Here is a 22,106-nt window from a genome sequence, read left to right as displayed (position 1 = left end):
ATCGCTGCCAAGTGATGTATGATCTAGCGGCGGGCAGGGTGACTTGAAATAGTGGGTGCAGAAGACAGGACGACGAGTGCACAACTCAACAGCAACTGGAGATGATACCGAGATGCTGGTTCAGGGCTGGCAGAGGGTTCTCTGCATTAATCACAGAGCACTGTAGCATCGGTACCTGAATTACGTGGCGAAGCGCCCAGTTGCCCGGTTGCTGAGCGGTAAGCCAAAGCCTGTCCCTGAACTTGCTGGCAGAATTGATTGATTCCTGACTCGCCTCGGCTCAGCGGTGCCAGGAAATTACTGGTTCGAGGTGTGCTCAATGCAACCCCCCAACTAACGCCAGCCCAGACAGCCAGGGGCAGTTGCTTGGTATTCCTTGAACACTGGGCCATCTTGTTGTTGCTTGCTAGCGACTGGGCTGTCACTGGGGACAACCAGCGCGAGCACTGCCAGCGGCCAGCAAACAGTCGACTTCCTCCTTCCCGACGTGCCGCTGCAAGATTGCAGGTGTGCCGCCAGTGTCTTTGCCCAGGCGCTACTGATCCGGTCCAGGGGCGCCTACAATCTGTACAGGGGCCCGTCCACGTCACCCACCCAGGGCTGCTCAGGGCCAGCTAGGCCTAAAATCAAGGCAGCGGACGGGGGGGCCGTTGAGGCTGAGCCGTCGGCGGCCCGGGAATACGAGGAGCACTAGTGCCGGCAGTTCCACTAAAGCAGGAGCCAAAACTGGAGATGATGTTGACGAATCCCTTCCCTTTCGGTCATTCGTCTCGGCCCACCAGAAGTCCACACCCGCCAACTCCATTGGCTTCATTTCTTCCCCCCCTGCAAGCACCATCCGGACCTCATGCGGACCACAGGGGCGTTTGGGGCCTCTGGGCAATGGCGACAGGGAATCGTTCGCGTTCCGATCTTGGATCCCGGATGAGATCACTTTCGCTTGGGCTATTGGCCCTTCTAGAACCCGCTGATCCCTTTTCTCCCAGTCTCCACGCCCTCACGCCCTCGCACAATGGCACCTGCGCCTTCCTCGGCCGACACTTCAAATAGAAGCCCTTTCCGCCCTCGACAGTCGCTATTCTTTTTTGGTCCTCACCACCAACCAGGGTTTCTTCACTGACAACTCTATTAGTCATTCATTCGTTATCTCCAACTAACACAATCGTTCGTATAATAACTACTTAATCAATATGCGTTTCGCTACCTCCGTCCTCGCCCTGGCAGCTTCTGCCAACGCTGCCTGCGTCAGCAGAAACCACCCTGCCAGCGGCCCCGTCGTTGCCGCCCACAACGCCGTCGTCGACGGCTCGGCCTCCAACTCCACCATCAATGCTGCCTCCAGCGCCCCGGCTAAGCCCCTCGGCCAGAGCAAGGCTGCTGCCATCCCCGTCAAGAGCAAGGCCGTCGCCCCCAACAACATCAAGGGCTTCAACTACGGTGCCTTCTTCATGAACCAGCAGGCCAAGGTCCAGAACGACTTTGCCTACGAGTTCAACCGCGCCAAGAACCTGCCCGGCACCAGCGGCTGGAACAGCGCCCGCCTGTACTCCATGGTCCAGTGGAACACTGCCAACGATGTCATCCAGGCTATTCCCGCCGCCATCGACACCCAGACCACCCTGCTTCTGGGTCTGTGGATCTCCGGCGGCCCCCAGGCCATCGACAACGAGATCACCGCCCTCAAGAAGGCCATCGACCAGTACGGCTCCAGGTTCACTGACCTCGTCGTCGGCCTCTCGGTCGGCTCCGAGGATCTCTACCGCCAGGGTGCCGGTGAGATCGGTACCACCCCGAGTACCTGATCGAGTGTATCGCCAAGGTCCGCGACGCCATCCGCGGCACCGCGCTCGAGGGCACCGCCATCGGCCACGTCGACACCTACGACTCCTTCGTCAACGGCAACAACCGCGCCGTCATCGACCACATCGACTGGCTCGGCTTCGACGGCTACCCCTTCTGGGAGAAGAACAACCCCAACAGCATCGAGAACGCGCACGAGCGCTTCTACGAGGGCTTCAGCAAGACCAAGGCCCTGGCCGGCGACAAGCCCGTCTACGTGACCGAGACCGGTTGGCCCGTCGTCGGCAAGCAGCAGGGCGCCGCCGTCGCCAACGCCGAGAACGCCCGCCGCTACTGGAAGGACATTGCCTGCTCCCTCATCGAGTCCGGCGTCAACCTGTGGTGGTACGACCTCCAGGAGTCGCAGTACGGCCAGGCCGAGCCCGACTTCGGCATCTTCCCCGCCGGCGACCTCGGCTCGCTCCAGCCCAGCTACGAGCTCACCTGCTAAACGAGAATAAACCAACCAACACATGAAAAAAAAAATCAATACCTTTTTGGTTAGCGATTAAAACATATAGACATAGACATACATACGTAATGTAATCTAATTATCGCACCAATTGGCACCACAGCACTTTGATACCTGACTCTGTGACGTGACTTATCGAAGCATCGTCCGCATCTTCAAGAAACATGACTGCCCAAGTACCCTCTTGATTTCATTCAGGTTTCCACTAGCCCTTTCGCTTTGATTTTAGTAACGCTTACAGGGGTAGCTCCTCTCCTTTTGGTCATTTTTAGCCTTTCCAACCCCCTTCGCTCTTCTTGAAACTGCACTAACGCTCGCACCAACACCCTAACGGAACCCTGATCTAACGATGGCCACTTCTCCATTCCTCGGGCAAAGCAGCACGCCCTTCTTGTTGAGCGCCAACATCTGTAACGACGTCGGGCTCACCCAGTCTTTGGGCAGGAAGAAGTGCCGCTTGTGCTTGGTGTAGGTCAGCTCCATCCCCCACGTGCAGAGCCAGTACTGGTGGTCGAGGAAGACGACGCGGTCCTGAAAGCAGCCGACGAGCTGCTTGACGTGTGGCGTGAGGCCGTGGAGGGTCTGCCTCGTGTTCGCCGCCGACGAGGAGGAGATCCCTGGCAGCTTCTGGAGGTTGAGCAGCTCAAATTCCCGGCTGCTGCCCCGCTGGGGAGACACTTGGGCGGCATCCGAGGCTTCCAGGAGTTCAATCAGGACCCATTGGTCCCTCACCTGAACCGTTTGCTGTACGGCCCTGGCATTTCGCACGATTGGCGGCGTCGAAACCTGTTCTGGTTTGTCTGACGGTATTCCGCTGACAAGTTCCAGGTCCTTCCAGAAGTATTGTTGCTGGGAGTGGCCGTCGATACAGATGAGTAGAGTGTGGTCCTTAGGGTGGTTCAGCCACGTCCGCCCTTCAGACACGAGCCTCTTGCGGCACATCTCCTTTTTCTTGAGGCTGAACAGGCAGATGTGCGAAGAACTAGCAATCAACAGGTTGCTGTCGCGGTTCCCGAAAAGCACCTGGCGGATGACGTCGTCGTCGTCCATGCGGAAGTCGAGCACGGCAAAGACGGCCCACTTGTCCTTCTCGGGCGTCGGCGGCTCCAAGCGCTTGATGATTACGCGGCCAGAATAATCGACGGAGGCCAAGTACTTGTCGGAAGCCGACCAAGCTACCTTTCTCACGGAGGACGAAGTGGAATGGTTGACGACCTTGCGCGACTTGCTCCCGTCTGCGATGTGGTGGATCGTCACCGAGCCGTCCTCCTTCCCCACGCAGTAGTACTTATCGGATGAGTCGCACACGAGGGAGGTCACTGGCACGCGCGAGTTATCATCTGTTGCCAGTACAGGCTCCGATGTGATTGTCTCAAAGGTACTCGACATGTCGTTCCTGTCGATATTGTCCGCCCTGATCAAGGCGTCGGGCTCCCACACGTTGCAGAACGAGCCGCGAAGGTCATAGAACCGGGCGCCATCGGGCGAGAAGGTCAGGTCTGTCACGAGCTCGTCGTATCGCATACGGTACATGAGCGTGTACCCCGGAGCGATCCAAATGCTGATGGTATTGTTTATGTTGTTGGTGAGAAGGAAGCTGCCGTCTTCGCTCATCGTCATAGCCCGTGCCGCCGTATGGTCGTGCACCATTTGCTCGTCATCCATGACGTTCCACTCCACGATCTTAGTGTCCTCGTAGAGTATGAGCAGGTGGTCCGTCTGCGTAGGGTGCCACAGGCACACCTCGGGGGCGTTCCATGCGTCGCCCTCCGAGGCGGAGCGTAACCTGTCTTCGGCCAGGACACATCTTCGAGGTGGCGTGTAAGACTCTAGAGACTCTTGAATGTCCCACACCACTACTGGTCTTCCCCGAAACACGATCGCCACTTGAGTGTTGGACCGATTGAAAGTGATCCACCTAGCGCAGCTAAAGTCCTGGGAAGTCTGGTCCTTAGCCAGAAAACTCGACTTCAACTCCTCGGTCTCGAGATCAAAGCACTTGATCTCGCAGTCGTCATATGCGATCCACAAGTCGTCATCCCTCCCGCCGAACGAGAGGGCTTTGGTGTGGTGCTGACGATCCTTGGGTAACGTGTTGAGCTCTTTCCCGCTGATCATGTCCCATACCTTGGTCGTTTTGAAGCCAGCAGTCGCGATGAGGTTCGAGGTCCTGCTCGCTGCCATGCTGGTGACATATTCGTCGTGTTTGATATTCCGCAGCTCTTCGAACGTTTCAGCGTGCCAGACGGTAGCTGTCCCTCCAGTGGCCAACAACGTGACAAGATAGTGGTCCTTGCATAGCAGTTCGGTAGCTATGCGGTTGTCCCCAAGGCTCAACCGAGCTAGGCAGTCATCCCAGCCGTTTGAGGAGACGCCCCTGACAGAGGGGCCACCTTGGCTGGACAGCCCAAACGTTTTGGCGATGATGGAGTCCCTGGGACCGAAAGGGACAATAAGGTTGGCAATGCGCGCTGTGTTCTCGAGCATGTTGGCGCCGAATCGCCCTACAACGCGAATTAGGCCGTTGGCCCATTGTCGCAATTCATCTTCCCCAGCAGCCGCGAAGCTCCGTGGGGGGCCCTTTGCTGCCCTCTGACTTCTCCTTTTTGCGTAGGTCTTAAGGTATTGCGCTGATCGGACAAGGGTCCGAAGGTGTCCTGTCAGTGCTACCCCTTGCATCCACAATAGGCAATGCTCTTCTAGAAATTCCAAGACGCTACCAAGGAGCTCTTCCGACTCAGCCGAGGCCAGGCTTGCGTGGTAAGCCCACTGGCTTAGGGCATATAGCAGGAATGGGTGTTGCTCGAACATCGGATTATCCGAGTTGGTCTTTTGCTGCCGCGAGGGCTGGGCCGAGTTGAAAATGCGGCGCCATTTGACAGTGTCCGAGAGAAATGTCATACAAACAGTGGCAGCATGGGCGTGCCCATCATGCTCCGATATTGGTGCGGTGCCCAAGGCGCTGTTATGGAGCAGGAACTTGAGTGCAGTCTCGTGGATGAGCGTGACCCTTCCCTTTTTGATAGCAACGAAGTGCCCGCAAATCTCTTCGGCCATGAGCCCAAGGTTGACAAATCCAGTAAACCCTGGACACAAGGCTACCTCTAGCTCAGCAACGTCCAGCGGCGAGCATGCACAAGAAGCCCAGGTCAAAATCCGCATGGCCATGTCTCTCGTTTTCTCGGGCTGGTCGGACACGTTCTGCATCATCCGACGATATAGCGTTTCCATACCAGCGGGAAGCTCGTTGAGGGCTGATCTGATGTCTTCTTCCGTGTACCAATCACCCTTTAGTCTATCCAAGGCAAGCTTGACCCAAAGGAACGAGCCCGATGCTTTGGCCACAATTTGTTGGACAACATCTTCTCTTGCATTGTTGCCGTCAGAGATTGGAATTCGAGACACCACTGTACGGGCATAGCTGCGGATGTCGTCGGCAGTATCCCCCGTAGCGATCTTTTCGTGTACAACAGTTGGCAACAAGTCTCCGACATCCTTCGAGATCTCTTTTGTTGCGCGGCTGACGATGAGGACGTTGATGTTGGTAGCCGACCGGATCTTGGAGACCAGCTTCAAAAGCCCAATCGGTGATTCCGCTTCATCCAACCCGTCGATGACCCAAAACAGAGGGTCTTCCAGCGGCAAACGGAATAGCAGGCCTTCGAACACCCTCTCCCAGATGGTCAAAACCTTTTCTTGGTCGAACTGGACCCCACTGGCGTCACTGAGCTCGACTAGGCGCGACAGGAACAACTCCGATGAAACAGCAACTTGATAAGCTATGCTGCGCAGCATGTATGCCAACGTCTTCTTGACTTCGTCGCCCGCCAAGAAGAAGTGGCGCTGGCATGTCCCAGCATAGGACTGATTCTGTAGGTGTTTGATGATGAAGCTTGACAACGTGGATTTCCCCGAGCCTGGACTTCCGGAGATCCAAAGGTATCTAGACGCCTTTCGGCTGTTGGTAGCCCACGACTGGAAATTGGCCCGTTGCAGAAGCCACTGGCAGGATCCCTTGTGGAGCTTCTCGCTGAAAAGACTGAACTCATCATCATGATCTTTCTTGATGCCCAGGATAACACCAAGTCTGTTGAGGTAGGATTCTTGGTCAATGTCTGGCGTACTGGAACGGACATGCTCCTCAGAGGGTATTTGTAGAAGCGGCTGCTGCGAAAAGTAGTCTGGACCAATATGAGGCAGAGTTCATAAGGTGGGATCTTTGATACATACCTTTATGCTTCTGCTTTTCAGCCATCAGGGGTCGAGTCAGGAATCGAAGGACGTTGGTGACATTGGTGAAGTTTGAGTCAAAGGGATCTTTGAACTTGGACATTCCATGATGAGCAGCCATTAGTGAACTCGATGTTTCTCCCGGATATTCCAACAGGGCAGAATCTCGTTCAACAATCTAAGACGGAGTATTAGCACTTTGTTTCAGAATGTGTCATCAGGGTAACTCACTAATCTCTTGATACCACCTCCTATACTTGTTTTCATCGTCTCGTAAAACGATACCAACTCCAGATCGCCGCATATATGGCGAAAATGCTCGTTGATATCCTGTAGTGCTCCAGAGTTCTTCTCCAAGTCGGCAACGAAAGCCTTGGAGCCGCCACCGGGGGCTGCCTTCAAGATGTTGTTCAACGTCTGTGCTAGTTGCGACCCTTTATGTGGGGTTGCGAGAAAGACTATTGCACATATTCTCGTGATCATATCGGTGTACTGAGAGTCAGTCTTGCCGAGTATATATGCCTACAAAAGTGAGCATTTGAGCATAGTATTGGAATGAGAGAGGTATGGACCTTTTTCACCACGAGGCCCCCCATGCTGTGGACGACGAATATTATGGGTAACTATGGCGTCTTAGTGCAAGTCGGCCAGTTGGACCAGGAAACGTTCTCACCGTGCCTATGGGTATCTTGTCGGTGGTGCTCTGGCCCGAATATGTTTTCATCCTGAACAAAAGATCTTTCGCAAAGTCGAGGATGTTCACAGTAGTATACGGTCCTGTCAGTTTGGCATCGTAGCCATAAGTAAAGACACGTGACCTTGAGAGGTCTGATTCGTTTGAAAGCCACGGTATCCAGAAGTTTGCTGGATCTCGGTCCCATGACCAGGTGGAAACAGAAGTGCCACCGAGTCCATGAACGAAAATGAAATCCACAACCGGTTCTTCAAAGGCATGAACCATTGTTAAACCTAGCGGGTTGCTCGCGGTAGAGCTCGGTGCCGATGAAAGCCCGCTACCTGCAGTATTGACTCGATATGCTGCCAGGTTTTGGGCCTCGGGGATGGGAGCAACTAATGTTTCATAGCCTGGAGGCCCAGAGCCGAACGGCGTGTATCTTATTCCAGGTTCTGAGGCATGTCTTCTCCAATGTTCATTCCTTGCATTATCTGCATGATCAGACAGGGAGTTTGACCTCGTATCAGGTGGGAAGCCGCTTGTGCTCTCGCCAAGGAAACTTGACTCGAACTCTTTATCAGAGCGACGAGCCACCAGCTTGTCGACATTTTTGCGAAACTTCAGAAGCAGTATGCTCAGTTAGCCGTGGGCTTAAGACGACCTGGCTGAAACGGGAGGCGACGATTGGTTGGCTGGTTGACATTACATGCATCGTTGCCTTGGCCGATGCGACCATGGGGCGTCATGATAAATAATACGACCTTACCATCCCGGTAACCCGTCACTCGGGAATCACACATTGCGGGTGAGCGTGTGTGGACCAAGTACCAATACCACACGGTACATCCGGTCCGAACGAAGACTGCTTTGTCGCAATCCCACCCATCAACCCTTTCTTCACTCTGCCGTATATACTTGTTTGCCTGGGTGTCAATCTGGTGTCAAAACCTGATTCAAGCATCGAGGCTCTCCAGCATAACCTCCACGACTACCCTGCGATCCGTGCAAGTCCCGTGTCACTCATCGAGATGGCGCACTTACTCGAACACGCCCAACGCCTAGCCGGAGCGTTCGAGCTGAGCGACGAGGATGTCCGGCGCTGTTCCCAATCCTTCATCAGCGAGCTTAGTAAGTAGAGGCGCAGCCGCATCGCTTTCGTGCCGCCCCCGCCACTCACACATCGACAGGGCTGGGATTGAGAGAGAAAACCCCCTCCATGTGCCAGATTCCCACCTTCGTCACCCAAATAGCAGGTGGCCACGAGAAGGTAAAGGATGGGCGAGGCATGCTGACCCTCAAGTCACCTGCTAGTGGGCGACTCCCCAGGGCATTTCGTTGGGCGTTGATCTGGGCGGCACGAACCTGAGGGTGTGCTCAGTCGAACTCCATGGCGACACGACGTCCACGGTGCTGCAGTCGCAATTGCCAGTTCCTCCAGAAATAATGGTCTGCGACCAGGCTGCGCGCCTCTTCTCCTTCATCGCCAACCGCCTACAGGACTTCCTTGGGACCTATCACCGATCTCGCCTGGATGCTGTCGCAAACGACCACGGTACCCCTCCCCTGAGTTTGGGGTTCACGTTCTCCTTTCCGGCCTACCAAACAGCCCTTGACTCTGGCATCTTGCTCCGTTGGACGAAAGGCTTTGACATAGCCGATGCCGTGAACCAAGATGTATGCAACCTTCTGCAGATGGAAATCGACATCTTGAAGCTACCGGTCAAGGTCGCAGCATTGGTAAATGACGCCGTCGGAACCGTCATGTCCCGGGCATACAGCCTTCCACCATCCCATGTTCGCCCGATGGTCGGCGCAATCTTCGGAACAGGCACGAACGGCGTTTACCTTCAGGCTCTTTCGGAAGTGACCAAGCCAATCGAAGGACAGCCTGAGCACCCTGACCGCTCCATGTTCATGAGTACCGAATGGGGCTCTTTTGATAATAAGCTTGCAGTTCTGCCAGTCACCCCGTACGACCTTGAGCTCAACGCTTTCAGCGTCAATCCAGGAGACCAGATGTTCGAGAAACGAGTGTCAGGGATGTTCTTAGGTGAGTTGTTGGGGCTGGCTGTATTGGATCTCTGCAGCGACGACCAAGTGAGACTATTCAGGAACTTCGACAGCCGAGACCTGGCCGTCGCAAAACGTTGGTCGGTGGATTCCTCCATCGTTTCGGTTGCAGAAGCGGACAACTCGACGGGCTTGTCCGTGTTGAGTCAAAAGATATCCGATACCCTCGGCATTCCAGAGGATTATGTCATCGCGGAAGATGCCCAGGCTGTGAAGTTGATTGCTCATGCAATTGGCACTCGAGCAGCACGGCTTGCCGGTATGGCTGTCGGGTCCGTCATACTTCAGGGCCGGCTACTGGAGACCAAGGCACATGTTCAGACACGGGACCGGGAAAAGGGGCTGCAGGGTTGACGTTGCTGTCGATGGAAGTGTGGTTGAACACTACCCAGGATTTGAGGTCCATATGAGAAACGCATTGAAGGTCCTTGACGGGATTGGTGATGAGGGAGAGAGCAACATCATCATCGGCCACACGAAGGATGGGTCTAGCGCGGGAGCAGCCATTATCGCCCTCCTAGCTACAAGAGATATCTGAGGAAATCAAAGCCTGTTATACATGTCGTTCAATAAGATGGAGCTACTAAAGTGAGATACACCGAACCAGAAGAACGAAATGCGTCCTCCTTTCCCACCGCTCTATCGTGTTCTGAGTGGCCACCTTTTGAGGCCACATTTGTTCTCCGAACTGATGCCCCGGCTTACAGTGATCAGGTCAATTACCACCATCAATCTTCCTCCTCTTCCTCTTCTTCTTCCTCCTCCGTCTCTTCTTCGTCTTCCTCACTTTCGTTGGGACTCTTAGCAGAATCGCCCACAGCCGGTCTCTTTGCGAACAACTTCATCTCATCTGGACAAATTCGCTTGCAAAGCTCCTTCAGGTCCTCAAACACACTATACTCACTCATGCCAGTCTGAGAAGGAAGAGGGAGGTGTCTTTCTTATAGATAGAAAATCATCAAAAGAAAGAAAGCTACCGGGTCGCATTCACTTACTATTGACGATAGTTGCTGCCGGGAATCAACAATGCCGCCGTCACGTTGAACCTTAGGGAGTAAAGCAGATTCCTCGAATCCCAATCTTCCTCTGCTCAAGCATCGTTAGTAAGTGGGATTCCAGGCTAAGATAGCTCATCAGACTAACCGGGTTCATTGGCGGGAAAATGACGTTTATACGTTCTGATGTACGTCTTGCCGCTCAGCCGATGCCGCGAGGTCCGCCAGTTGCCCAGCTCGTACTCGTTGTGGGCGTAGAAGGCGCTGCCGTCAAAGGTGAACGGCTTCCCCGTCTCCACGTCGGTCGCCGTGTTGCCGTCCCAGACGTTGCCGTGCACGAGGCACGGCTTGATGCTTCGGCCTTCGCTTTACAGCGGCCCGAGCAGCCGGTCCACGCACTTGTCCAGCACCAGGTCGGCGTAGAACTCGTACTCGTCCCACGCCGGCTGCTTCTGCCGGTCCTGCTCGAAGACGTGGGCCAGCTGTTTGCGGTAGAGCACCTCCCACGAGTCTCCCCACAGGTCCGTCAGCTGGGGAGACTTGCTGTGGCAGGTGGTCGTGTGGAAGCCAAACTTGCCCGTCGGCGACACCGAGCGTTTGTGCAGGTCGGCCAGCCTCGCTGCGAAAAGAAGAGGCTCTGGCGGCTGCTGGCCAACCTCGCGAAACTGGGCGAGGAGGAAGTACTGATCAGGCCCCGGGGTAAAAGTATATTTCCCCCAGGCTAGAGGTTCGGGGCAGAAGAATGGCGAGACTTCGTGGATTGCCTTGTCTGATTCTAACTGGCCCTCAATCATTTCCCGGTCGCATTCGCCAGTGGTCACCTGTTAGAGAACCTCAGCAGAACCATTCAGCCACTGACAAGCTTGGGAGGTGGGATGCCTGCTGGGACATGCAATTCCCTTACCTACCTTGAGAAAGTAGGTGATCATTTCCCCCGCTGGGGGAGCCGACACAGCAATTTAGCCTGCCGGGCCCATACCCATTGCCCATATGCATGAGCAGAGATGACTTCGGTATTCGGGACAGGCAGAGCTGCATGATGGGTGCGATTTGAAACTCATTAGATTGGCTTGAACGATTTAGCGTCATGACAAGACATACACTTCAAGCAGGCTTCGTCCAGTTCGAAGTTGCCCCCGGCAAAGGCTTTGCCAAGGCCGTCCGTCCGTGCAGCCATAGTCTTTGGTGGACGTGGCAAGCGTAAAGGGGCTAACAGCAGGTGGCGTTCTCAGCAGTCTGGGCCCTGAACAAGTCAGTGTCAAGGCGACTCCCGCTGTAAAGCCAAAAGCGTGTTTGAACGACTAGGTAAAGTCGACGAGTCTCCAGATGGTTGGAGAAGAAAAGCCATAAAATACGGCCATATTTGAAGTTTGTCGCCGGATCTTGTCTTCAAGGCATCAGGAGTTCAGAAGTATCTCGACATACATGTAACGTCCCAGAGATATGAGCATCCCTGTACCCCTGCTCAATAACTTGCTCACAGCCTGCAGACAGTGTCACGCCAACACACCAAAGAAACTTCACACTTCTGCCATAAGCGCCCCCAGGCCTGCAAACCCCTCCTGTAGGACTTTTTGTCCCGCAATCTCGTTTACGAAGCGAAGCTTTTCCGCACACCTCCAGTCCTGAGAATGGAAAAGCAGGCCATAGAGAATGCCTGCAATGAAAGTATCTCCAGCACCAATTGTGCTATCGGATGATGCCAAGTCAGCCATCTCATAAGCCATGAGTTAACAATAGGAGGAGGAAGCCTTACTCGACAACTGCGTCATCTCCGAAATGGTGCGCGGCTGCATGATGGGTCATGCCTGAGACAGGCTCGTACGCCCATGCGCCATCCTCGCCCCAAGTGCAGCAGAGTAGAGATCTGAAAATCTATTCAGCAATGGGACCACGTATCGAGTAGAAGGAGGGAAAACCCACGCTCGTTTTGCCAACTCAGCCTGGGCGTACATGCAGTTTATCGCGTTCGGATACCCATTTCCCTGCAATTGCTTGAGCTTCGAAGTGACGCTGCGGCTGAAAAGCGACTTGCGGCACTTACCAGAGCCCAACTCTTAGAGAAGAAGACAACGTCAGCATGAAGGGCCATTCTTGCAGGCCTTCTCTCGCAGGCTTCTCCAGCTCTACGCTGATCTTGATACCGGGGTATTGTTGTCGCAAGTAGAGCATGCATTCGAGGCTCACGTCGGGAATCCGTCCCTAGTGAGACTGGTCAGCAATAGATGGCTGGTGAAACCACCGGGTAACCCCTCCCCTCTTGCCTCAAAGTGGTACCACACGGCTTCGGTGCCCAGAGTGTCCGCAATATCTCTGAACTCGGCGGTGGTCATCTCCTGTAGCGCATTGTAGTTGATAATGGTCCGGGAAGATGTTGCTGTGTTCCGAATTATGTAGCTGTTTGCTGGCTCGACTTGGTCTTCGCGGTAGATGCAGTGTTAGAGGAGGCTCTGTCCCCCGAAAGACGCCTCGATATCCTTGACCGCGGCAGTATCTCGGTTGGGCAAGACGGCGACCAAGTTGGCCTGAAGCTCAGCAGCCCCAGCCCGCTGTGCCACCAGTTGTTGGAGAACCTCGATAGTGTTAGGGCAATTCCCGCCTCTTCTGCGGGCGATGCTCGAAGCACGCAGCTTCTCGTCTTCTGTGACGAAATGCGGGATACCGTAGGAAATTTAGTGGAAATGACTGGGTCAAAGTAAACGCCATGGTATGTGCAGTATGACTTACCTGAGAATTGTATCCATATAGCAAGCACCAACCCCTACAAAGTGCTTCATATCCAATTCGATCCACGGTGACGTTTTGATATGACTTCAAGATATTGGCATGCTTTCTGTGGACTGCTTGGATTGCGAATGCAACACGGGTAAGAGAAGGTACAGTAATGCGGCAACGGTGGCTAGGGGTGGCTTTACGATGCACACCGACAGCTCCACGCCACCCTTTCGTTGTTCTCGATAGGTACTGGCCACCTTCAACAGCTACAAAATCATCGCTGTCACAACTTCCGGTGAGACAACCAGACCCAACCTGCAGAAACTTTATTAATAACAGGTTCTATTCAAGGGTATAATAGCAATGCAAGCTTATATCCTACATGCCCCATAACCGAGGCATTACCGACGCTGAGTCTATTGTTGCTCTTCTATGTCTTCATGACGTGCGACGCTGCCGGCCCTTTCGATTGCTCGCTTGCAGCGTCTACTGATGCTGTGGGCTTGGGCGCGTCCTCTACCTTCGGCTTTATTTCTTGTGGTGTGCTCGACGAGCCGCCAGAAGGCGTCTCTGTACCAGCCACTGCTGCAGCATCTCCCCGATCACTGAGTGGGTCCTTTGCCGGCAAACCTCCCTTACCAGCTTCCTCACTTGTAACCTTCTCTTGGCTGTCCTCTTTAGTGTCTTTCTCAGCGCTTCCTGTGCCAGCCGCTTCCTCCGGAGCTGCCACTGTCGGAGCCTCTTTTGTGATCCCAGCCTGTCCGTCGTCGTTAGCGGTAAGGTCCTCGTCGGCCTGCGGTCCAGATATATCCAACTTATCCGCCACGCCTTGCACCAAGCGCTCCATTTCGTTGTCCATCTCGCGCTCCACATTGGCCTGCTGCATCTGTCGATCGGCTTCCTCATCGCCAACCATGCCCCGCCACAAGCGCTCCAGCTCGTCCCGCCAGCCCAGTTCGTCGGCCAGTTTCCGGACGCCTGAGTCGCAGTCGCCCAGGCATATGACGTCGTCGGCGCGGTGGCCCAGGGTGCCTACCCGCTCCTTGTTGAACAGTACTCGCGGCGTGACCTCCCGAGTCATGTCAGGCAGGCTGGCGAAGGGGTGCACCGTCAAGCTTGTGCCCAGGATCAAAACGAGGTCGCTCTCCGAAGGCACATCCCGGTTGTCGAAGAAGGTGGACGGCAGTTGCTCGCCGAAGAAGACAATGTCAGGCTTGACCAAGCCGCCACACCCTTTTTGCTTGCACCGGGGCGGCTGGCCCTTCTCCACGTAGGCGGGCATCTCGTCGTCGGGGAACTCAGTCTTGCAGTCGATGCAGCGCTGCGTGGCGAAGCTGCCGTGCGCCTCGACGATTAGGTCGCCCGGCACGCCCGCGCGCCGCTCCAGGCAGTCGATGTTCTGGGTGAAAAGCATGCGGAGGAGCTTGCGCTTTGCGAGCAGGCCGATGAAGGCATGGCTGATGGTGGGGTGGAATTTGCCGGGGTACAGCTCCTTCGCTAGCATGTAGAAGGGGTAGGGGTTCTCGCGGAAGTAGCTGATCTCGAAGACGGCTTCGGCGTGGGGCAGGTTCAGTCGCGCGAGGTTGTGGTAGAGACCCGTCTTGGGCGAGCGGAAGTCGGGAACTAGAAAGGCGCAATGGTTAGCTATTGGCGGCACTAGCTTGAACATCGCGCGACATGGACCTCGAGAAGCGCGGGGCAGGGAATTTGAGGCGTATTGAGAGACTTACTTCCTGCAGCAGTGGAGATGCCCGCGCCCGTCAAGACGACAATGCGCTTGCCGCCGCCATTTCGAATCTGGTCAGCGACAGCACGCAGGCTACGGTCCTTGAGGGTCTTGGTTGGGGTGTCCGGGTCGATGAGGGTCGAGTTCTCGTTGCCCATCTTGCGCCGCCAGTCGGATCGAGGACGCGATCCTTTTTCCTCGTGGTGGCGGTCCTTGTTCTTATGTTTCCGACCTATGGTGACGACAATTGAAGGAACTCAATGGGGGGAGACTGTCGGTCAGTTCGCGCGTCTGAACTGACTGGATAAATACCTGGGGAAGAAGGAGGAGGACCTTGGATCTATGACTGAAGCTGCTGTAAGGATGTAGGCTGCAGCGTTTTGGATTGGGATGATTTGAAGATCTGCTGGAGAGTTAGGTTACAGAGAAGTAACAAAGTCGCTGCCTGGTTCGCGAATTGCGGCACAGATTCGTCTGACGTTTTGCCGACCCTGCAGAAGGCTTGGTCAATTGATGTGGGGGTGGGGCCTCAAGGCCTGCACCAACCCAACCGCCCCCAAAATCTGCCCAAAAGCTTTTATCTTATCGCTAAGCCACGCCCCCTGAGTGGTTCAAGTTGCCCCTATCCTAATTTTGACATCACCATGTCGGTGATCATTACTCCCCATGTTCGACAACACCACACACCATTGGCATCTTGGCGCGGTCTCCATGGTTCAATACCGGTTGAAGACACCTGCGAAAAAAAAGAAGAAAAAAAATCGCCAGTCAATTTTGCTGGCATGCGTGTCACCGTTGTAGATGACAAACGTACTGTGGAGTCGGAAGAGCTTGGTTCAGCATGAACAAACGCTGGACATTGCCTGCAAATGCTCGATTTACGTATTGCGTAACGGAGTCGTAATTGAGTTCCAGAACTTGCATCCAATTGTAGGACGTCTAGTTTCGTACACGATCTACTGCTTTGACCATCTCACTTCGCTTCTAGCACCCCGGTTAGGCTCTCTAGCTCGCATATGACTGAGCCATAAACGGCGTCCTGGAGCTGGGGACTACTAAGGTCCGACCCCTGGCCAAAGTCGCACTCGATGCACCTCAGCGTGAGATCCCGATACCTCGGGCCCAGACGGGCGTTATGCTTGCTCGCCAGCTTCCGGACTGCGACGACGTCGTCAGCACTAATTTGCGCACTCCATCTACCTATCTGCAGGAGCACCACTCCGAGGCTGTATAGCGTCAGGTTACGGATGCCGTGCTGGAGTCTCGCTACCTCGAACATGGAATCAGTGTCGTGCGATTGGTCCTCGGATCCGTCTGCTGTAATCATCTTCGCGTCGTCGTCGATCTCCGACGGGAAGTCTAGACATGTACCCACATGGAGCGTCCGTAGGCATTCCGCCAGATCTCCCGAGCCATTTTTATCCTCCATATACGAGAGATCGGACAGAGACCAGTACTGTTTCCACCAAGGAGTCGCGTGCAGCTTGAGCATAGCTTGGGTTATCTGGAGAACGAGTCGAAGCTGCTGGGGGACGGGAAGGTCGGCATCGAGAGCTCTCCTGAAGATGTGCAAAACCGGGAAGGTTTCGGCGTGCTTTGTTGCTGCCGGTACCTCGCTTGAACCGAAAACATGACGCAGGTTGTCGGGTGTGTCAATGTAGCATTGAGTTCCCCTTGGAATGGCTGCCAGACTGTAGAATGTGCCGCATATATCCAAGGATTTGCGAAGGTCTATGGGGGCTGGGTGCTCGTCCATAGTACCAATGTCCGCTAGAAGAGTAGTCTCCGTGGACCTGGACTCAACAGAGGACACCGATAACGATCCCGCCACTGTCTCGTTACTTGTTGAACTTGCTGTCGAATAGCTATCCATATTGCACAGTAGATCCTGCGAGGGCACCTTTCTTGCCCATTTGGCGCTTGTCTTCATCCGCATTTTTAGTTGTGTAGCGTGGTCACCGTTCCAGTCAGCTTTCACGGGCAAAGCAGTAGGGTTGAACCGGACAGTCGCCCTCGATCTTGACGGTAAGCGCTGGGGTCGTATAGTCATGTTTATGGGAGACCTGAACCCGGTTAGATTAACTCCGTGTTACTGATTCCGACCCTGAAGGAACCATCTCTTACACTCGAGTCTCAATTCCATCGTTCCCTTGACAGGAGAACAAAACATGGAGGTCGTGCCCGTTTGGGGATTCGAGTGTCAGGCCTAAGAGGTGATGTACGTGGAGTGTTTCTGTACACGACCAGCAATACTTGATCGCATTGGAGAGTGATCGTGCATGGTTGCCCATGTCCCGATATGTCTTGGGCATCTTGGCAGAGCTGCACGTTTGAGCAGCTGCACGACGCGCATGTACTTGGGCGGCCATCTTCCGTAGTCTCCTAAGTTCCTGATTTAGGTCTTTGATGTTTTCCAGCTTGCCCTCCCAGGAAGACTTCTGCAACATCACTCTGAAAGGCTCATTCGCCCGCTCAGTAGCGGTGAGCTACGTATGAGCTATTAGCGGCTGTGATGGAGTGGAATCTTGTCTTGCTGATCAAACGTACCTTGACAACCCGCCCAGAAGCATTTGATGTTTTGTGCAAGCTTTCGTCCAGCTCTTGCACCTGCTCGTTGATGTCAGCAATCACCTCCTTGACGTCGCTATGTTTGCGACCTAGATACCCCTGGATCTTGGTGTCAAGTCCCGGAGTGTTCCATAGATCATTTTCCGTATCTTCTATCATGAAAATGACATCATCAGGATCGATGACCTCCTGTAGCAAAAGATGACATTCGTCGAGAAAGATGTGTGTTTGAGTGACGAAAGCCGTCTTCAGACGTTTCAGCTCCCGCTTGTGGTGGCGTAGTAAGCGAATCGTAGACCGGGCAAGTGTAAAACCCTTGATAGCAGTCAAACAAAGAGGGGCAATTCCGAGAGCTAGGGAGACCGGGTCAGCCATAATTCTATCGTCGTCTAGTCCATCCAAAATAGAGGGTTGGTGTGAAGGAGAGTTGGATTGATTTGACAAGGAGCTGATGCACCGCACTTCCTTCTGGCCTAAGGCTCTTACCGGCCAGCTCAGGGCAACACGGAGCGGGGTAGCTGCCTGCATTGATTGCAGCAATGAAGCTGATGTGCTGGACGGCAGACCGCTGCAATTTCGATTACCGCTGACTTCGTTGCTTATCTTCATGCAAGGCGTCAGCTGAGCCAGCCAATGGATTGAATACGATACGCAACTCCGCTTTTCCAGCCCAGCTCAAGCGACCAGCAGAAGTTGGCAACCACATCAATGATTTCACTCACGTCGATAATTAGGATTGACTGTTATTTGTTTGAGCCCAAGTCCCCGCTGACATACGCCCGCTATGGGTGATTCCTCGCCTATGCTATCTGCTGGAGAGCCTGTGCATGATACGGAATCTCAGATAGAGCAATGGCAGGATGATCTCCACCCTTTTCTCGCCCCCGAAAAAACTCACAGTATCGCGAGGTTGTTCGCCGCCTCATCCGAGCTATGGCGCGACATACTGCAAGTTTTGTCGAAACAAGGCTCGTTCGCAGCGTCATCGATGAATAAGCTACAAAGTGCGCACAGCTATTTCATTCTTTGGGCCGACGGTTATGGCGTGCCAAGCGGGAAGTTCGAGAATGAAATGCGCAGGTCCCAAAGAGCTGGGAATCTCACAATACAGCTTTTGCAGAGTATCTGCACAACATTGAGTGGAAGTTCGTTGGTGGACCCTGTCCTTACATTAGATAACAAATAACACTAACTCTACCATTGTTAGGACTCATTTCGATCGCTGGCCTTCACAATCTGGACCGCATGTCGCTAAAGGCGGCAGAGGTGTCTCTCGCAGCCGAAAGACTGGTTATACTTCTTCAAGGCGATGACGATAACGATGGCTCTAGCGATGACACCAATGAATCTACGGACCTGTCACACACCTCTGAGAGCCTGGACCAAATTTCTGAAGACTTAATAACGGATACCCAGTGCCTAATGGATCTTGGGGATAGGTTCGAGGACCAAGTCAAAAATCCTATCGCCAGCGAAGCAGCGGCAAACCCGGCCGACTACAATAGCTGGACACCTTCGGATCATTTCATTGAACGTGTCCTCCTCCAGTATCCGAAGTGTGAGACAACCTTAGCTGGACGTCTTGGTGAAGCCGTTTGGTTGCGCCTGTCTCAAGTTATCCCCAAAACATCGGATGGTCTTAATGAGGCCGAGTCGCTCAACGAAACGGGTATGCCGAGTTCTTCCAGTCCAATACGCGACAAGAGACTGGCCAATTCTGTGGACGCTTCGCTATTCCAGGATTCTGGATTGGGCACATCCGTTGCCATTAGCCATATGGCTAGTACTGCCGGTGAAACCTCTGAAGCAGATTTCAATGCATCGAGTATTTTCAAATTACCGGAGGCGGCAAGATCTGGCAAAACATTCAACTGTACAACATGTGGAGAAACGATGGACTTAATTACTGAAGATCAATGGAAGTCAGTATTCCCAGAAGCATTTATATCCTACAATGTGTATCACTAACAACGTTCACAGAGAGCACTTGATTGCTGACGTCGAGCCTTATGTCTGCCCCGAGTTTCGTTGCTTTGCACCCCTCTTTGGAACAGTATCCGAATGGGAGGACCACATGGATCGGCAGCATCCTTCAAACCCGGTCTGGGGAGAACCTCGATGCCGCATCTGCGGTGAAGATACCGAGGACCGAAGTTCTACCAAACGGCATTTCATAAACCACATGGAATACCTTGCCTTCAAAACTCTTCCATTCATGAAGTTTCAACAGTCAGCTGCTACTACAGCTGGCAGGACAACCCCGGTCAACCAAAATCGACCGCGGGGAAGACGACAGATATAACTACGGGAAGCCGTACGGGAAGGCCCAGAATGAGCAAGCCCAAAATCAAGACCGGATGCACAAATTGCAAGTAAGTATCACCTAATCAGGCACCCAGCGCTGCTTTTGAACCATTGTTAATCCTTGGTGGTAGACTCCGACGCATTAAATGCGATGAAAAGGTAGCTTCACAAAACTCAAGTCTGTCGTTCCTTACATATGCTGACTTAGATACAGAGGCCATCATGTTCACAATGCGTAAAAGCCAAGAAAACGTGCACAGGCTACCCTCCCCCTGTAAGGCGGACAGTTGGATTGGCTCAACAAGAGCAGCTTATCCCAACGTTTGTAGCAGCCAAACCGGCTCGTTTTATGGGCGGCCAGAATCAGCTGGAGACTTTTCCGGCTTTCGATCCCTTGGGAATTCAGCCACCCGCGTCACCACACATCGACGGCCACAAGGCCAAAGAGCCTGATAGCAACCAGCCAAATTCACCAGAAGGGAGCAACCCCAGTGCTCCAGTTCCTCCAACGACCTCCCGATTTCAGGCATCCACACGCGGTCCAAATTTCTATTATACCGCTTCGAGGGACCCTAATGACTCTGGCAGGATAGACCCGACGAAGCCTCTGTCTGCAGCTACTCCATTGCCTCCACCGGTACCACCATTTGGGCCAGCTCCGGCGCCGCCGCTTGGCGAGAGGCCACTTGATGACGAGACGAGCAACGTGGTCGAACTCAAGCGTGCGCGCAACACGCTTGCGGCTCGCAAGTCGCGGGAGCGCAAGGCTCGGCAGATTGAGGAGCTTGAAGAGAAAATTACGAGACTGGAGAGAGAACGAGAGCATTGGAAAGAAGTGGCAATGTCCAAATCTGAACAAGAACCGTACAAAGGCTCGGGTGCTTCGCAAGCAGGCGGAACTTGACCCGATGTGCTTGGCAGTTTGGAGTTATATGTGTTTAATACGGTTTTCAGATGCAGACAGTCCTATGTGGTGTCATTTTCCATGAAACGCTTTCCCTTGCATGCATTTTGTGATTGAACTCGTTATACTCGAGCCCTTCAATTAATCTACGAGGCTACATGTTAATTATGTACATGGTGCTGGGCGAACTGTCGTGGGAGGACATCATTTTGGGTCATCATGGCTCCACTCTGCGGACTGAAAAGGGGTATCACGTGACTTGCTCAACGTCCGGCCTCGCAACAGTAGCCCTTTACAACCTGATATGTTAGCATATTGGATATATGAGTTGCAAAAAGAATTTCCAAGGTGTCACTGGCGTTTCGGGGCTTAGTGAGAATTCAATATGGGATGTGATAGGTAAGAAGGATGGGCGTAAAGGATTTGGTGAGTGGGTAAGGTAAACATGTCACTTTTACATATGCCAAGAGGAGCTGGTAACGCTTCTTCCTGTGATCAAAGGAGGGAATTAGGAAAATCTCGATCTGCTGAAGATATCGTACGTACTCCTAGTGGACGAGGTCTGGTGTGTTTTCAAGGCAGATGTGGGAAGGGGGGAGGGTTCGAGTACCGAAAAAGAATTTTACAATGAATACCCCAAAAAGAGCAGAGAAAAAAAATTGGATCGCGAACTATGTCCCCTCGGTCTGAACTTAGTGACTCAGCTAATCATCTGGCGGACCAGGTCGGGCTGCCCAGCGAGAGTTTACGAGCTCTCCCCGGGGCGCCAGTGCGACAGCGGAGTAAGACACTACCATGTGAAAGGAATCGGGACTTCCAGCGGTGTCTGTGTGCTTACTTAATCAAGTCGCGACAACCACTTGCCTAATTTCTTCTTGCAGTCTGGCGATCATCCAACTGCACCACATGGCCCAGAGCGCGGGACACCCTGGGTTCATTGTTCGTTGAGAGAAGGGCGTGGCATTAGGCATTATATGCCAATGATGTGGGTACTTACAAATATATGCAGATGGAGGCTTATTAAATGGATGCCTGAAGGAAGGGATACGGTGAGGGGTGGTGCCTGGATTGTGTGCCTCGCATTCCCATCGCCTAGCCAGCACCTAACCTATCTTGCTTTTGGGGAATCAGCAAGTTGACCCAAGCTCCAGTACCAAGCCGGTCTACCAAATTCATTACACAGCTAGTAGCAGTTGGACTGATTGTGGACGTCAGCGTGATGTATGACTAGGTGAAGTGGCCATACTGGAAACACCCAGATTTGCCTAGCTATTGGCACAGTTTGCGAACGCAACAAGGCCAAACCAGTTGAGTCAGGCAAGCTCATTGGTATCATGTTTCAGCAGCTTCACTGGTCTGAGAGACCAATCTCTCCATCAATATCCATAAAATCACTGCGTTAGATGTTTCCGAAGGAGTCCTAGTTGTATAAAACCTCTCATGCTACCTTTTGCCTTTCTGATCCAAAGCACTATTACTTTGCTAAGGCAATATTTATCGCGTCAACCTATCTACACGCAGGACATACTAGTACTGTAATGGGAGGCGTACCCGTCACGGCTCAGGGTAGGGTCTTATCTAACACGGTGAGAAACTGCTCAAAATAA

The 22,106-nt window shown here is 53.6% G+C and overlaps 8 protein-coding genes across 8 annotated transcripts; 3 read left to right on the top strand and 5 right to left on the bottom strand.

Moving 5' to 3' along the window:
* Positions 1-1,190: 1,190 nt before the first annotated feature.
* On the top strand, positions 1,191-2,290 carry PG986_003620 (glycoside hydrolase family 17 protein; the record flags this gene model as incomplete). Its single annotated transcript, XM_066839842.1, has 2 exons — positions 1,191-1,739; positions 1,796-2,290. 2 exons carry the CDS (start codon positions 1,191-1,193, stop codon positions 2,288-2,290), a joined length of 1,044 nt encoding a protein of 347 aa, XP_066704906.1.
* A 348-nt stretch (positions 2,291-2,638) lies between these two features.
* On the bottom strand, positions 2,639-7,502 carry PG986_003619 (WD domain- G-beta repeat containing protein; the record flags this gene model as incomplete). Its single annotated transcript, XM_066839841.1, has 5 exons — positions 2,639-6,492; positions 6,542-6,719; positions 6,773-7,063; positions 7,114-7,164; positions 7,215-7,502. The coding sequence occupies 5 exons, from the start codon at positions 7,500-7,502 to the stop codon at positions 2,639-2,641; spliced, it is 4,662 nt and encodes a 1,553-aa protein (XP_066704905.1).
* Positions 7,503-8,245: 743 nt separating this feature from the next.
* Positions 8,246-9,825, top strand: PG986_003618 (hexokinase hxk2 protein; the record flags this gene model as incomplete). The annotated part of the gene is given in 4 exon segments (XM_066839840.1): positions 8,246-8,345; positions 8,405-8,484; positions 8,529-9,559; positions 9,576-9,825. The coding sequence occupies 4 exon segments, from the start codon at positions 8,246-8,248 to the stop codon at positions 9,823-9,825; spliced, it is 1,461 nt and encodes a 486-aa protein (XP_066704904.1).
* Positions 9,826-10,015: 190 nt separating this feature from the next.
* On the bottom strand, positions 10,016-11,459 carry PG986_003617 (uncharacterized protein; the record flags this gene model as incomplete). The annotated part of the gene is made up of 6 exons (XM_066839839.1): positions 10,016-10,181; positions 10,283-10,373; positions 10,431-10,648; positions 10,682-11,103; positions 11,191-11,219; positions 11,384-11,459. 6 exons carry the CDS (start codon positions 11,457-11,459, stop codon positions 10,016-10,018), a joined length of 1,002 nt encoding a protein of 333 aa, XP_066704903.1.
* Positions 11,460-12,084: 625 nt separating this feature from the next.
* PG986_003616 (uncharacterized protein) lies at positions 12,085-13,043 on the bottom strand (the record flags this gene model as incomplete). Its single annotated transcript, XM_066839838.1, has 5 exons — positions 12,085-12,301; positions 12,327-12,484; positions 12,565-12,679; positions 12,749-12,923; positions 13,010-13,043. Coding segments are annotated over 5 exons (699 nt in total), but the record flags the coding sequence as incomplete, so codon positions are not given.
* Positions 13,044-13,427: 384 nt separating this feature from the next.
* Positions 13,428-14,881, bottom strand: PG986_003615 (NAD-dependent deacetylase sirtuin-2; the record flags this gene model as incomplete). The annotated part of the gene is made up of 2 exons (XM_066839837.1): positions 13,428-14,620; positions 14,728-14,881. 2 exons carry the CDS (start codon positions 14,879-14,881, stop codon positions 13,428-13,430), a joined length of 1,347 nt encoding a protein of 448 aa, XP_066704901.1.
* An 815-nt stretch (positions 14,882-15,696) lies between these two features.
* Positions 15,697-17,666, bottom strand: PG986_003614 (uncharacterized protein; the record flags this gene model as incomplete). Its single annotated transcript, XM_066839836.1, has 3 exons — positions 15,697-16,786; positions 16,848-17,209; positions 17,271-17,666. The coding sequence occupies 3 exons, from the start codon at positions 17,664-17,666 to the stop codon at positions 15,697-15,699; spliced, it is 1,848 nt and encodes a 615-aa protein (XP_066704900.1).
* A 409-nt stretch (positions 17,667-18,075) lies between these two features.
* On the top strand, positions 18,076-20,499 carry PG986_003613 (Cross-pathway control 1; the record flags this gene model as incomplete). Its single annotated transcript, XM_066839835.1, has 5 exons — positions 18,076-18,436; positions 18,499-19,213; positions 19,272-19,444; positions 19,545-19,663; positions 19,810-20,499. 5 exons carry the CDS (start codon positions 18,076-18,078, stop codon positions 20,497-20,499), a joined length of 2,058 nt encoding a protein of 685 aa, XP_066704899.1.
* Between the last annotated feature and the right edge of the window lie 1,607 nt (positions 20,500-22,106).

This window comes from Apiospora aurea (assembly GCF_038362705.1).
Source record: "Apiospora aurea strain CBS 24483 chromosome Unknown utg000002l_segment0_segment0, whole genome shotgun sequence".
Lineage (NCBI taxonomy): Eukaryota > Fungi > Ascomycota > Sordariomycetes > Amphisphaeriales > Apiosporaceae > Apiospora > Apiospora aurea.
This window is presented reverse-complemented; position numbering and strand designations above follow the sequence as displayed.